General features: G+C 40.7%; 1 protein-coding gene across 1 annotated transcript; it reads left to right on the forward strand.

The window, feature by feature from the left end:
• Window positions 1-1,188: 1,188 nt before the first annotated feature.
• On the forward strand, window positions 1,189-12,706 carry LOC108674585 (ankyrin repeat and zinc finger domain-containing protein 1). Its single transcript, XM_018162549.2, has 16 exons — window positions 1,189-1,387; window positions 3,252-3,360; window positions 3,725-3,910; window positions 4,546-4,650; window positions 5,076-5,185; window positions 5,813-5,927; window positions 6,300-6,454; window positions 6,961-7,107; window positions 7,577-7,655; window positions 8,244-8,373; window positions 8,974-9,176; window positions 9,622-9,741; window positions 10,768-10,906; window positions 11,351-11,495; window positions 12,003-12,176; window positions 12,466-12,706. Exons 1-16 carry the CDS (start codon window positions 1,331-1,333, stop codon window positions 12,652-12,654), a joined length of 2,163 nt encoding a protein of 720 aa, XP_018018038.1. The 5' UTR covers window positions 1,189-1,330; the 3' UTR covers window positions 12,655-12,706.
• Window positions 12,707-13,972: the final 1,266 nt, after the last annotated feature.

The raw sequence follows: 13,972 nt of genomic DNA on the forward strand, positions 1-13,972 counted from the left end.
TACAGCAAGTGTCAACTGAACATGTGATAATGCAGTCTGACCACTCTAATGTGACTGCAACTACGTAATCATAAACTTGATGTTTACATTTTTTTGGTGGGAACTCATCGCAACTGATTTCCGGACAAGCTTCACTGAATACTGATCAATCAAACATACCGGAAACCTTACTTTTTTTAAATAGATGGCCGAAGACTGACAAATATATTAAATGAAAGATTGAATATAAAGATTTCAATCTAAATGTGTCGGCAAGATCTTCTGAAGGCACAAATTTTGCTACTGAAACGTCGCCAAAGATCTTGCAATATTCATCCACTCTCTGCACAGTGGCATATTAGCAGCATCATAAGAATTTTCCTACTTGTTAAAGAAATCTTGTGGCTTCAAAGTGTCAAAAATTTTTAATGCAAATTTCAATAATCTCTGCCTGATTGCACACTTTTGTTAACAATTAGATAGGAGGTAGGGCCTAATTCATCTGGTAAAAATCTTGTGTTTCCAGAAATGGCAGGAATGCCTTGTCGTGGCATTCAAGGTCAATTTTTATCTTTCATATTAGAATGTTTAATATGCAAGATCCTCCTCCTGTAAGATAATATCCTCTTTCTTGAGTTTCTTCCAGCTGGGAGTAGGAGAACTAAAGGAGGCCTGAATGCTGACTCCCCATTTATATAATAGAAGAATCTATTTTATAAACAAATTTGAACCATATCTTTTTAGCACTATTAAAATGGCTTTGTAGTCATCATGTAGTTATCAGCTTATCAAACCCTATGAATTGTAGTTCTGATGGTCTGACCAGTATTATACAAATTTTAATAACTGCAAGTCTATATTCTATAAAAAGCAGCAAGGTAGCCTATGAGTTCAGTTTCTATTGAGTAGAAACTAGAAATTCATGTGCCCTTCATACGTTAACTGCACCTTATTGATTTCAATAAGCTAATTTTGCATGGGAAACTTTAACAGGAGAAATTGATTTTTTAAAATGAGAGGACTAATCTGAAATCATCTTCAGATAAAGCAGCATATACTAAGCTGTCTTTCATGATCATGCATAGTAATCTATTCATATATTATTAGAGGCCATATTTAACAAACTAGTCCATCTTGACTCATGTTAAGGAAAGTTGAAATTATTCATTAATTTTTTAATATATGTATACCGGTACATCATTTGTCCTACGTAATATATCTAGAAAAAATTGCAGTTTGCATGATCTACTGTAGATGCAAAGCTACATGGCCTGAAACCCACAATTTTAGCTCTATAAGTCCTGATCTATATTGTGTCCTTTATCTTTAGGGAATATTTTAATAAGCAGATATGACAGATATAAAACATCCAGTTTTTGAAAAGATATTCTTATGGAACAATACTCAGGTGAGTTTTATGAATGGTTTCTTTTTTGCATTAGTTTGTTTACAAGATTGCTCCAACACCTAACCAAAGTAATATGGGTAATCTTCTTGGAGAGAAATTTTAATTTTTATCCTCATATTGAAATGAGCTTTAGAAACAGATAAACATGATTTAGAGCTCTCATCACAGGTGAGATAATATTTTTCTAACAATCTTCTTCTTCATTAACACATATTGTGTATTTGTGTTATGTTGTTGTTGTTGTTGTTAATTGCCCGGGACCGCTGCTCGGCGGCGCCCACGAAGAGGCGGCGGCTCCGGGGGAGGAGGGGGGAGCGGAGGTTCCACTCCAAGGATGTCGGCGAAGGATGGGAGCGACGAGAGGAAAGCCGCAGTCGGCCCAGGGTTAGACCAGAGGGCCAGCGGGGTCAGCGAGGTGGGATGCGAAGGGCAGTTGAAGAGGTGATGGGTGGTGTGGTCTATTGCGCCGCACTCAGGGCAGAGTGGGTTGTTGGCTGCACCAATGCGGGCAAGGTACGAGTTGAGCCACGATGAGTAGCCAGAGCGGAGTTGGGAAAGGGCGCTTCTGGCCGCCCTGGGGAAGGAAAGCTCGCTGGACGAGACAGTGGGGGCAGGGGTCAGCAGCACCTTGTTGGGAGCTGCTGAGGCCAGGAAGGATGAGACAGCGGAGCTGTGCAGGGTGCTGAGGGCAGCGGAGTAGGAGTCGGGGGGGAGGGATCCCTTTACCAGCAGGTGAGAGACGGAAGGGAGGAAGCAGGACTGAAGCGTGTGCTTCATGGAGCGGGGCCCTGATGTCTGGGTGACAATAGGGTAGCTGGGGTGGTGTGAACGTAGAGCACTGGCCAGGAACTGCGAGCAGAGTAGGGAGAGGTGTTCGGCCACGGGTAGGACCTCAGCTTCGCTGTGTAGGTGGGAAGCAGAGGCCATTAGAAGAGATCCCGTGGCTATGCGGAGGGCAGAGTTTTGAATGGTTTGCAGCTTGGAGATTGCCGAAGGAGAGGCGTTGGGGAACCACACTGCTGCAGCATAGGTGAAGAGGGACTTTATAAGAGCCTTGAAAGTCACCAGGAGGGTTTCCTTCTGCTGTCCCCAGCTGGTTCCGGCGAGGGATTTGAGGACGTTAAGGCGTGGGCGGGCTCGCTGGCATATCTCAGCGATGTGGGGCGAGAAGGTGAAGTGGGGGTCAAAAGTGACCCCAAGGATCTTCGGGGTTCGACAAAGTGGGAGGTCGAACCCTTCCCAGTTGACGTGAGGGTCTGTTTGTGATTGATGGGTGTCAAAGGTGAAGAGGGTAGAGTGGGATTTGGGGATAGACACCGATTACCCCTTCCGACGAGCCCATGCAGCCACATCGGAGGAGTGGGAGGTGAGGACTGCAGACGCGTCGGTGATCTGCACGGCCCCCGCAGCGGCCGTGAAGTCGTCCGCATAGGAGGTAATTAGAGGGGCGGACTGGGGTAAGTCTGAGACATAGGAGTTGAAAAGGACGGGCGAGATGACGGAGCCTTGTGGGACTCCAGCGAGGACCGGACGCGGGGAAGAGGTGCAGCTATTGTAAGAGCACCTGGCTGTCCTGCCTCTGATGTAGCAGATTAGCCAGCGGGTGATATTGGCGTGGAGGGGAGGTTGAGCGGGAGTGAGTGGAAATGGCGGCTGAGATATTGTTGTTGAGGTCCGGTAGGCTGGGGTGGTTGGGGTCCAGGGCTCGGGTTCTGTCACCACAGGGCTCGGGTTCTGTCTGTTTGTGTTATGAGTCAGATTAACATTACAATAATCTTGGAATCATTTTGTAAGATGATATGCTTAACTGAGTAACTGAACTGCCTTTGTCAATGTTTTTATTTGAAATTCCACTATTTTTCAGAGCTCGTTGCTGTTGAGCTCCCTGAGTCTGGTTCCTGGCACTAGTGAGCACAAGGCTGTTGAGGAGGGCAAATTGGCATTTTCAGAACAAGATGTGGCATTAGCCAAAGGTAAAATATAAATGTCAAAACCTTATAATGAGATTTGGCTGATTTCTTACATCTTAATTTCATACACACTTCAAGTGCAATTGATGACATCAAGTGCTATTTCTGTTGCATATACTAAGTCACTGTGAGTAATGATTGATAGGCTTACACGTATCTACTGAATTGCAGTAGTTCCTAAACAAAGTATGTACATATCCTCTTGCACTCTAATCTTTGTAACTTTTGAAAATGTTCCCTGTGCCACATTAAATAATAATAAGTTAAATCTTTACCAAAATGTAAAAAGCCTTAAATTGCATCATAAACATTAAAAATGTATGCTTTTTGAATCAAATCACCAAAACTTGCTCCATTTTGTTAACAGAGCAGTCAAGGAATGCCTTGTGCATGTCAGAGGGAGGTGTGCAGTGCAGTGTGTGTGATGTGGCCCTCAATGATCGGCAAGAGCAGCTGCTGCACTACAGCACTCCTTACCACCAGCATAATCAGGAACGGCTACTTCGGGGTCTCCAGTGCCTCACTCTGCACCAGTTCCATACACAAGCCCCCCGTGTGTTTATTGCAATTTTTAACGTTTTATAGGTGAATTAAAGTGAAACATGATATATAAACAATTTGTTCAATAGTATTAGCATTTAAAACAAGTTTATTCAATACAACTACCTTATATATAAATTGTACTGTATCCTCTATGTCATTATGATCTTCAATGCTGTTAAAACTCTTTGCTGCATTTCAACTATTAACATTCTTATTGAAAAATTGGCACGTCTTGCTATAAACCTCATTTAGAAACAGCTCAATTCACAACTTCTGTTTAAAAAAATTTTTGCTCGGATAACAATGATAGTGCAGGAAAATTCAATCCTGCATTTGAATAACCTTGAAGCCATGAAAGAAATGACCCACAATATTATTAATAGTATTATTATTCCACGAAGAGATTGTCTTGGCGTCTCATTCAGATCAAGCTTCGAGGGCACGTTACAAGTGGCTAAAAAAGACACGAGAGGATAAAAACAGATGACATCTATGCTAAAACAGAGGACATATGCCAAGACTGATGACGTCTATGCTAAAACAAACAACACCTATGCTAAACCAGTAAGATCCATGATAGATTAGATGACGGCTAGACGGCAATAATGAGCTTATTTTACTAATCTGTAATTTCCTTACTATCAGAAACGCCTGATGATAGCAGCTTATCTGAGTCTGATGAGGATGACCAAGACAGCTGTTCTGACAGTCAGTCAGATCAAGAAGCCAATGATGATGACTCAAGAGAAAGTATGTTGAATATCCTCTCATCATGAAGATTTTTGCCTAAATGAAACTAGCATATTGTTAAGATACAAAATTTATTTATTTAATAATATTTAAGGTAATAATGCACATCTAATTATAAGCTGAATGAACTTTAATATAATTTCTTATTGCTAAGCCAGGAATTGGGATCTTAAAGGTTTTCTGAAATGAAATAAAAAATAAAATTAGGGTCAATGAGCTGTTGAATTTCATTAGTCTCTTCAGAATTTGGCTGAGAATAACGTGGATGAACATAAAGGAGAGAAACTCAACATTGATGTATCTAACCTTGCATTAGTGTTAACCTACCTATGCTGGAATGTTGTTTATAAGCTTGATGTCATAACTCTGCTGAATTGCTTCCTTGATACGCAGTAACATTCTTATTTTATGGTACGGTCTACTAGGTGTGGCTGCTAGTGTATTACCAGGCGACAGGGAGCCCCGCCTCTACTTCCTGAACAGCGCTCTTGGATGTGTTGTGTCGGTGTGTAGAGCACTGCTTCTGCCTAGGAAGGTACGGCCACTGAATTTGTTCCAAACAATACTTCTTTGTTCCTGATCCATCAATGAAGCACTATACCATGATGCTGCAGTATGCATATTTTAAAATTGTTAAGGTTTATTCAGTTAGCTTGAAGTTGAAATACTTGTTCAAATTTACTCAGTACTGAAATTATGATCATTTCAAAGTGTTGTAAGGTATAATTTTTGACAGCACAATATTTTAATCTTTATCAATAAGACAGGAACGGTTCTACTATTGATATAATTATGTAGGTAGTACATAACATGTACTTCAACTACTAGGTAGGTATACTGCTCACATGTGTTCCAGGAAATCTCGATAAATGTGCTGCAATTTTTAATAATTTCTTTTGGCTGATAAATTTACAGCAATTATTAATCTGTTTTTTGTCAACTATTCAAATTATTTGTATTGTTGAATTCTTTTTCAACCTTTAATTTGTCCTTTAGCCTGATTCTTCCATGAGCTATATACGCATTGTTAGGGATCAAGGGATGCCAATTTTATTGAATGGGCCACAGCAGCATCAATATTAATACCCATTACTATGAGTAATACCCAGTACTATGTTTAATATATATGTATTAAAGGCTGAACAAAACCCTGGTGTTGCAGGTCGTCATAGAGAATGGACAGGAGCTCGTGTCAGCAGCAACAGAGCTGCCCGGCCGACAACAGTGGGCTATCTTGCTACAGTCTGGAGGCCACTTTGCTGGGGCAGTCTTTAGGGGTGAGTGTAACACTGGCCCATTGCTAGGGGTGAGTGTAACACTGGCCTGTTGCTAGGGGTGGGTGTAACACTGGCCTGTTGCTAGGGGTGGGTGTAACACTGGCCCGTTGCTAGGGGTGGGTGTAACACTGGCCCGTTGCTAGGGGTGGGTGAAACACTGGCCTGTTGCTAGAACCTTGCAGTCTTAATGCTTTATTGTCCAGGTAAACATCCATGTATTCCAATTGTAATCAATGGACATAAAAAAACTAGTCTTTCTCAAAGATGTGCTACTTTACCTCTACTCAAAGCTTTACTTATCACCTGTTCACACAGGCCATTACACACGACACATGAATAAGTAACATGACTAATGCAGTTGTGTTAATACAGGCAATGAAGTCCTGGTACACAAGACGCTACACAGCTACACAGTGCGGGCAGGTCAGGGCAAATCTCAAGGCTCTTACGACGGCTCCTGTGGGTCCAGCCATCCTCGCTCTGCAGGGGCCAGCCTTAGGCGCTACAATGAAGCTGCTCATGCACAGGTTACTTATTACCTAACTTATATCGTCAGGTTCTTAATTCTATTTCTATTCACTTGCTTTTTTCGAGCCTAATATGAAATGCTGGCTTCAACCTAATATTTTCAAGGATTTCCCTTACTTGTCTGTAGCCTAATATGAAATGCTGGCTTCAACCTACTATTTTCAAGGATTTCCCTTACTTGTCTCTAGCCTAATATGAAATGCGAGGTTCAACCTAATTAAAAGTTCCTAAAGGGAATGAACAGAGATCGGGTTTTACTTAAGTTGGATTATAAAAGTTCCTAAAGGGAATGAACAGAGATCGGGTTTTACTTATGCTAGGTTCAACCTAATAGTGCCAGGTATTTTTCTAGCTCTAGGCCTAAATTTAGTTGAAGTCACCGCCAACTGCGGATAGAAATACGAAAATGCTAATTGAGAAGATTCTTAGTGGCTAATGCTAGATGAAGGACATTAATTTTTAGCCCAGATTCACATTGTTGATGCTCATCTTTGTACATGTGCAGCACGTACAAGAAGTGGTACAACAATGGCTGCCGCTGCTGCAATGTTGTCACCTGATCTTCACGCGCGTCAGTCGCCGTAAGCGCAGCCTTCTGTTCCGCAGCGGAAAGTCCTGCCTAATCGATCCCAGTGACACGCGCCTGCGCAACGTGAGCACGCTACATTACCGACTATCTAGAAATATTAAACTTGGTTCTTCATAATAATTGAAAAGAGTACTGCGTATGGTCTTAACGAGGATCGTTCTGTAGTAAAATCAGAACAAGAGGCTTCATGAGGTGACAGGGGCAACAATCACAGCCAAAATAGAGTTCTGAAGAGTAGCAATATTCGTTAGATATATATAGGCCTGAACATGCGGTATGCTACTAAAAGTGTTTCTTAATTCCACGTAGAGAAGTGGTAAATTTCAATAAATTTTGTGTGGTATTCTTTACTTTCCGAGAAACTTGAGCATGGCACAATAGCTTTATTTACTGATGTATTTTAGGAACTTTTACTGTGAAATCAATTAATTCTTTTACTGTAAACAATATTATAAGTAATCGTCAATTACTTCTTGAAATTATCATTGTTTCGATTATTTGGATTAATTGCTCTTACTGACATTTTTCTCAGATTCCGTTCTCGACTCGGAAGCCCACTTTTGCTGAGCTCAAACGTGTGCACGGCCTTCTTGCGGAAGTCAGGGTGCATGGTGAGTTCTTGGAGCAGTTCTGTTGTGTTCGTGGCTCTTAGGGGGGCTAGTATCACGCCGGAGGACGGGACGGGCGCTTGAAGATCATGCCCTCGTTGAGGCTCACGGCGGAGTTGCTCGATAATTGAATGTTTTTGACATTTCCTCGTGGAATTCGAGTTCTTTCCAAAGATTTCATTTTTGGAGTTATGACAGTACAAATTTGACGTATTGTGCACATTCACTGGGCTGTGTACCCAGGCGGCGCGTGTCTTGTCTAATAAGTCTGAGCATTGAATGATGCTTCACTAGAGACAGTGAGTTTTACTCATTCTAATTGGCTAAGCTGCTTTCCTGTGGGTCTTATGAACGGAAAAGTGTCGAGTCGTGTTTATTTTTGAGTGCATAACATTTTTGTTAAAGAAAATTGCTTAGTTTTAGTTGTAAATTATTTTTATCTCTAAGCAACTCAACGACAATTGATGTTCAATTGAATGGTTCGTCGTGTTCAATGAGGTTATTCAAATAATCTAAAGTTCAGTAAGTTATAACTAATGTATTTCTACATTATACGTCATGCATTATAGTGAGCTTGTTCTTCGATAACAGGTTCGATGGAGGCGTTTCTGGCCACTCTGGGTGACAAGTTGCGGCCCGGACGCGATAAGAGCTGTGGACGCTCGCAAGAACAGCTCAAACGCGAGCGTTGCAGGCGCTTCTCCAGGAGCCTCTCGGTCAAGTGTGTAAAGTGCCTTCCTTTGCTTCATTAACTCCAATAACTTCAGTGGTCGCGTGATAAAAACTCACCAGATTGGTCGCCTTTGTGGTCGGTTTCGTTGCGGTCGATTTTCGTAACCATGGATTACATACTATGTAATCACGCGGTCACTGGAGAGTTAACTCACTCTAAATCTTTAATAAAATCTTTTTATCGTCAACTATGACTTGTTACGATTTCAGCGCCCTGGAATAACATAATTTTGAATCGATTTCTTTGCCTCAATTTTGAGGCACATTTAACTGATAGTATCAAGTTTCGTCAAAAATGAACATTCTTCTGCCACCACCTTTTTAGCGCATTTTCTCATTTATGGAAAAAAGGCGCTATAGTGCTCGTCATGTCCGTCCGTCCGTCCGTGACGACGTATTCGTCGACGAGAAAATGCGCGCTCTGTCACTCACTGCAATGACTACTGAGTTATTTTTTAACTATTCGACTAATGATGAATTTCTTACTAAAGATATTTAAAAAGGGACTTCTACACAGTTCCTGATTTCATTCATATTCGTTAATTCATCTTATACTGCCTGCTTTTTCTTATTATTTTCTGCTTTGCAGATCGCGAAGCAACAGCCACAGCAGCAGCAGCAAAAGCAACAGCAGCGACGAGCAGCTGCCAAGACCGTCACCTACGCCACGTGGGGACCTCCACGTCAGTCCTGGCAAACCTGCCAAGAAGAAGAAGAAAAAGAAACAAAAAATATCTGGCAATAATGTAGACATTGTCAAGAGTCGTCAGGAAACTATTGATGAAATCGACCGTAAGTTTATATAAGATGGAATAGACGGATTGTTTTAAATATCCCAGGGTTCAATGTGCATTCTATTGGCAGATAGTTCAAATTAAATCAAAATTCGTAGTGGGTTTATATAGGTAATATAGTCGCAAAACTGAAGTGTCCAGGAAGTTAACTGTGGAAGTGATTAATATAGTCTGGGACGCTTGATCTTTTATTATAAACTTTAGAGTCCCCACAATTAAAATGGAATGCAGTGGTTGTAACTAGCAGTACAGGGCCCATACTTTCAAAAAAAGTTAAGAGATCGTAAGTTCATCAGCCAATCATTGGTGGCCTTTCAAGCAAAATCCGCCAATAATAGACAAGAAAATATAGCGTAAGTAGTTATGTTTACTTAGCGAATTTTGAAAGTATGGCCCCTGATGTATAAGTGTATCTCTAGATAACGCTTGGTGTTGTGATGCAGGAGAGAGGAGCATGGAGAAGCTGCGAGAAGAGCTGTACACGGTGTGTAGGTGTGGAAACCTGCAGAGGATGAAAGCCCTGCTCGCCTTCTGCCAGTCCGGCGACATCAACGATGCTAAAGGTGAAACAAATAATAAAATTGCGTTATTTATAGATTAGATATTCTCTTGAGAGTATAAAGTTATCTTGTTGGAGTAGCGAACTGCAGTAGCGATTCAATATACCTATTAAATTACGGATCATCAATCTATTTTTTTTATCTTTGCTTTTTTCTTCTTTGATACACCGTCAGAGTACAGATTTATTTTAATCAGATAGCTGAAATTTCAATCGGTAATTAATTATGGCTGGCCGTGTTTCCTTCTATTTCTTGGCTGTTATTTTATGATTCCAGTCAAAATAAGCAAGTGCATAATTTTCATTTTTTAATAATCAATCTATTCTAAATCGCAAGTTACTGGGTTTACCCTTTTCATTCATCATGACGCGATAAAATTTACTCTAGGCTGGCGGGGTGGCGGAACCATTATTTATTCACTTACGCAAAACATAATAAGTCTGCTTTACCGCCTTAAGCTCCGCCGTTATATGGTTTAGGTGACCTTCTATAATTGGAGTTAATTAATAACTTTTGTCAAGCCACTAGCCCTTAACGTTTGTGGCTTCACAAATATTCATTTATTTCTGTATAGCACAGTAAAAAATCTTATCTCATGATATCATTTCCAAATCATCGAAAAACATTTATAATATTGGTGATACTATAATGGTGAATTTTCTAATCATTACATGATGCACGTTAACTTGTGCTTTACTGATAGATGGTTATCAATTCACTGGACTTAAATGCTGGTCTTGAGACCGCGAACCTTGATTAACCCTTATTGGACTGAATAATATTACTATGGTATACATCACTACTGCCGACTGGACCAGTCTACGAGCCTGAAACACTTGGAGACGGCGGCGCTGTATAAATCAAAGTTTTACCTTCACCGCAAAATAAATCGAGTTTTTATGAAGCGCTTGAAAACCTACTACTTCTACTTACTACGTTATAATTTAGGTTCAACTATACATGTACAATGCGACAAATGTTAAATGTTCCTCTGTGATGCAGACTGTGACGTGGTGTATTCATGTGCAGATCAGGACCTGGGTGCTGGTGTAGTGTCGTGTGTAGAGCGCTACTGGCAGAGCATCAGTCTCCTGGACATGACCATGACAGAGACGCACAAGACGGCTCTGCACGTCGCTACAGAGAACAACAAACTCGACCTCGTCAAGTGAGCTTCATCCGTATTATACATAAACATTCAGTGGGAACTTCATTCAAACCAACGCAAAATGTACATATGCCTTACCTTGGATGTACCTATATAAATTACGGAAGTATAAGTGCATCTCTGTAATTATTTTTCCGGGAAAGTTCAATTCTAACGTAAATGCGTCAACACGGTAAGCCCTGAACTACGCCTCGTAATGGGACTTTATTAGTTAGAGATGCGTTGAAAAAAAAGTGGTTGAATTAATAGCTTAGCAAGTGTCTTTTTTAATTTTTTTTTCTCCTACACCGAAATTAGACTTATCGAGCTGTATATTTAACCCATTTCCTTCTAATTATTATGTTTGTTCTTATAAATACCTACACTTTTCGTATTTTTTTTGACAATGTCCCCCAATTATGGCAAGGGTAAGATCTATATTATGTCCCGCACTGCATTTCACAGATGGTTGCTGGAAGAGGGAGGCTGCGATCCCTCCACACAAGACAGTCGTCATAGAGCGCCGTACTCCTGCTGCTCGACCAACGCAGGCAGGCTTCTCTACCGCCGCTACCGAGCCCAACATCCCGATGCTCATAACTACGCCAAGGTATTCATGAGCACGCCTTATGTCATGCTATTCACCATGAATATGAAAGCAAAGCAAACGCCAAGTAAAAACTTCAAGTTTTCAAGTAAACGTTCGGAGACCACCTCTATCATAAGTTAAAAGAAGTTAAAAAAGATGAGTACGATAAGCAATGAACACTACTATATACGATAAAAATTAATGTCTATAGACTTAGAATTCTAAAGGGATAAAAAAATTAACATGTTATAGAAACGAGGTTTCCGTTCCAATAGTTATCCTGTGGTTTAGAGTCGTCAGAAGCACTAAGTGAACATCATACTGTACACTATCATGTTTGGAAGTTAATGCTTGATCTAGTTGATTCAGTGAACACATATTTTCCGTATCTTGAAGTTATTGAAGGTATGCACTAAGTGCATAAGCCTTGATCTGAGTTAAATCAGACGGAGGAAACATTTTTGAATTTTGTTGACGAAGGAGTGCATGGTTACTTCTTATCTCATTCACCCATTTTATGTTTTCAAGAGTGCCATTCCTGCTCCATTGAATCCCGAAGAAGAGAAACGGAGGAACAAAGAAAAAGAAGCTAAGAGAATTGCTCAGAAAGCGCGACAGAAAGAGAACAAGCTCAAGAAACAGAGATTGTTGGAGGAACAGAAGGAACGGCAACGCTATCTCAACCTAAGCGACCGAGAAAAGGTTCGTTAAAAGACGTCATTGATTATCATGATTATTAATTGTGAAGAATGGTAAAATGCGAAATGTTTATTTTTTATAAATTTTCATTACATGTGATATTCATTATACATTTTAATTTTACAATTTTGAATTATCGTTACACGAAAAGGACCGACCAACCTTATTATATGACAGAACGGTAATTCACACGCAGTTGTAGAAATTAAACGCATTCAGTTTGTTGACAAGTTAAAATGTCAAAAATTGAGTTGTTGCCTTGAAGAAAATGTTATGTCTGTGGCTTTTCCAGCGCGCCTTGGCAGCTGAGCGTCGACTGCTGTCGTCGCAGCCCACGGCGACCGAGCGGCCAGTGTTGTTACGATGCTTCCAGTGTGCCTGTGACATATCAGGCCTCGTGCCCTACGAGTACAGCGATAACCAGTTCTGCTCAACTGCTTGTGTCCGCACACACCGGGACCTGCACAAGACATCGAGATAATCGACGTACAGCACCCTTTATAAGAGACATTATCAACAAATCATTTATAAACTGTTCTGTGTTTTACTATTCTTTGTGCTACCCGTACTTTTACCAAATATTAGCTACGAAGAGGTACGAGTATCCCGATATGGCCGTAATAAATACCGAACTTACATTATTGATTTTTGATAGTGAAAATCGCTGAAATTAACGAATATGATGCCTACTGATGATCAAGAAGGAAATGGTCCGAAATTCACAATTTTAGTATTAACAATTAATTCAAAAGCTATCAATGATGTAATTACCTGATTAGCAAGATGGAAAGGTAGACTTTTTTTTGTTCACGCTGCTGTAAAGAATAATTTTGCTCTAGACTAGAGGAAGTAGCAATTCAGGAATCGCGATAATCGGGCTCGCCAAGCTCCCGCGTATCCACGTTAGCCGCGTTGCTACGCCACCATCTTTGTATCACCCTGGTGCCTCAGCTTACTCTTTCGTTCGTACACATTTGGACGTTTTGGTAGCAATGGAGAAAGAAAGAACAACGCAGAAAGGATTAGGCCGTTGTCAAAAATTCCTTCCTTCAGTGAGAGACCGATATTTAAGAAAATTGTTCGACATTAACGATGTTGATGCCAACGAAGTGCCGTCAAAGCCGGCCGTGCTGTGCAGATTTTGCAAGCCTGCCTCCCGTTTAACACGGTGATTTACTAAACTATTTGGTGCTTGGTGGTCAGCCAATACACCTTGCAAGAATTCAAGGCATACAAGACGCTTGAAGCTTACAAACAATTTGTGGATGGATGGGTACAGGCGATGGAGAAACGAAACTTCAACGAATCAAGAAAGGCGATGTACTTGGTAGAGTTAGTTTGGTAGTACAACTGGACGGCGATAATGATGCTGATGAATGGAACCTTCTAAGAATGGAAAATGAAATTCCTTTTCACCTTTTTGAAGAGGAAAAGGATATAATTTTATCAATGCTTACCAGGTAACCAGGGTCCGGACGGCTCATAATAATACCGATCCCGATATTGGACGCGCTTATATGACACCTCAGACCACAGAACTGACCAACAACACACTAATTCACCAGTAACCTCGACATTTTGCAAAACCAATTTATATTGAAATTGAAAGGCAATGTAAAGAACTCGAAACATTTGATGTTATAGAACAAATTGAATCATTTTGATCTACCTACAAACCAGCCAACTGCAACAACACTATCATCGCTGCAGGATAATGGATCATGAAAATGTTATCTGATCTGTAAATATTATTACGTTTTATTCTTACTTATGTAGCTTATCTAAAGGCAAGTAACAGA

The sequence above is a fragment of the Hyalella azteca genome, unplaced genomic scaffold (genome assembly GCF_000764305.2).
Source record: "Hyalella azteca isolate HAZT.00-mixed unplaced genomic scaffold, Hazt_2.0.2 contig2461, whole genome shotgun sequence".
NCBI classification, from domain to species: Eukaryota; Metazoa; Arthropoda; class Malacostraca; order Amphipoda; family Hyalellidae; genus Hyalella; species Hyalella azteca.

Coding starts and splice junctions, on each gene's coding strand:
- LOC108674585 (XM_018162549.2), top strand. CDS start 1,331: ATGACAGATATAAAACATCCAGTTTTTGAAAAGATATTCTTATGGAAC. Junction 3,361..3,724: donor AGATGTGGCATTAGCCAAAG/GTAAAATATAAA, acceptor TTTTGTTAACAG/AGCAGTCAAGGAATGCCTTG. Junction 3,911..4,545: donor GTTCCATACACAAGCCCCCC/GTGTGTTTATTG, acceptor CCTTACTATCAG/AAACGCCTGATGATAGCAGC.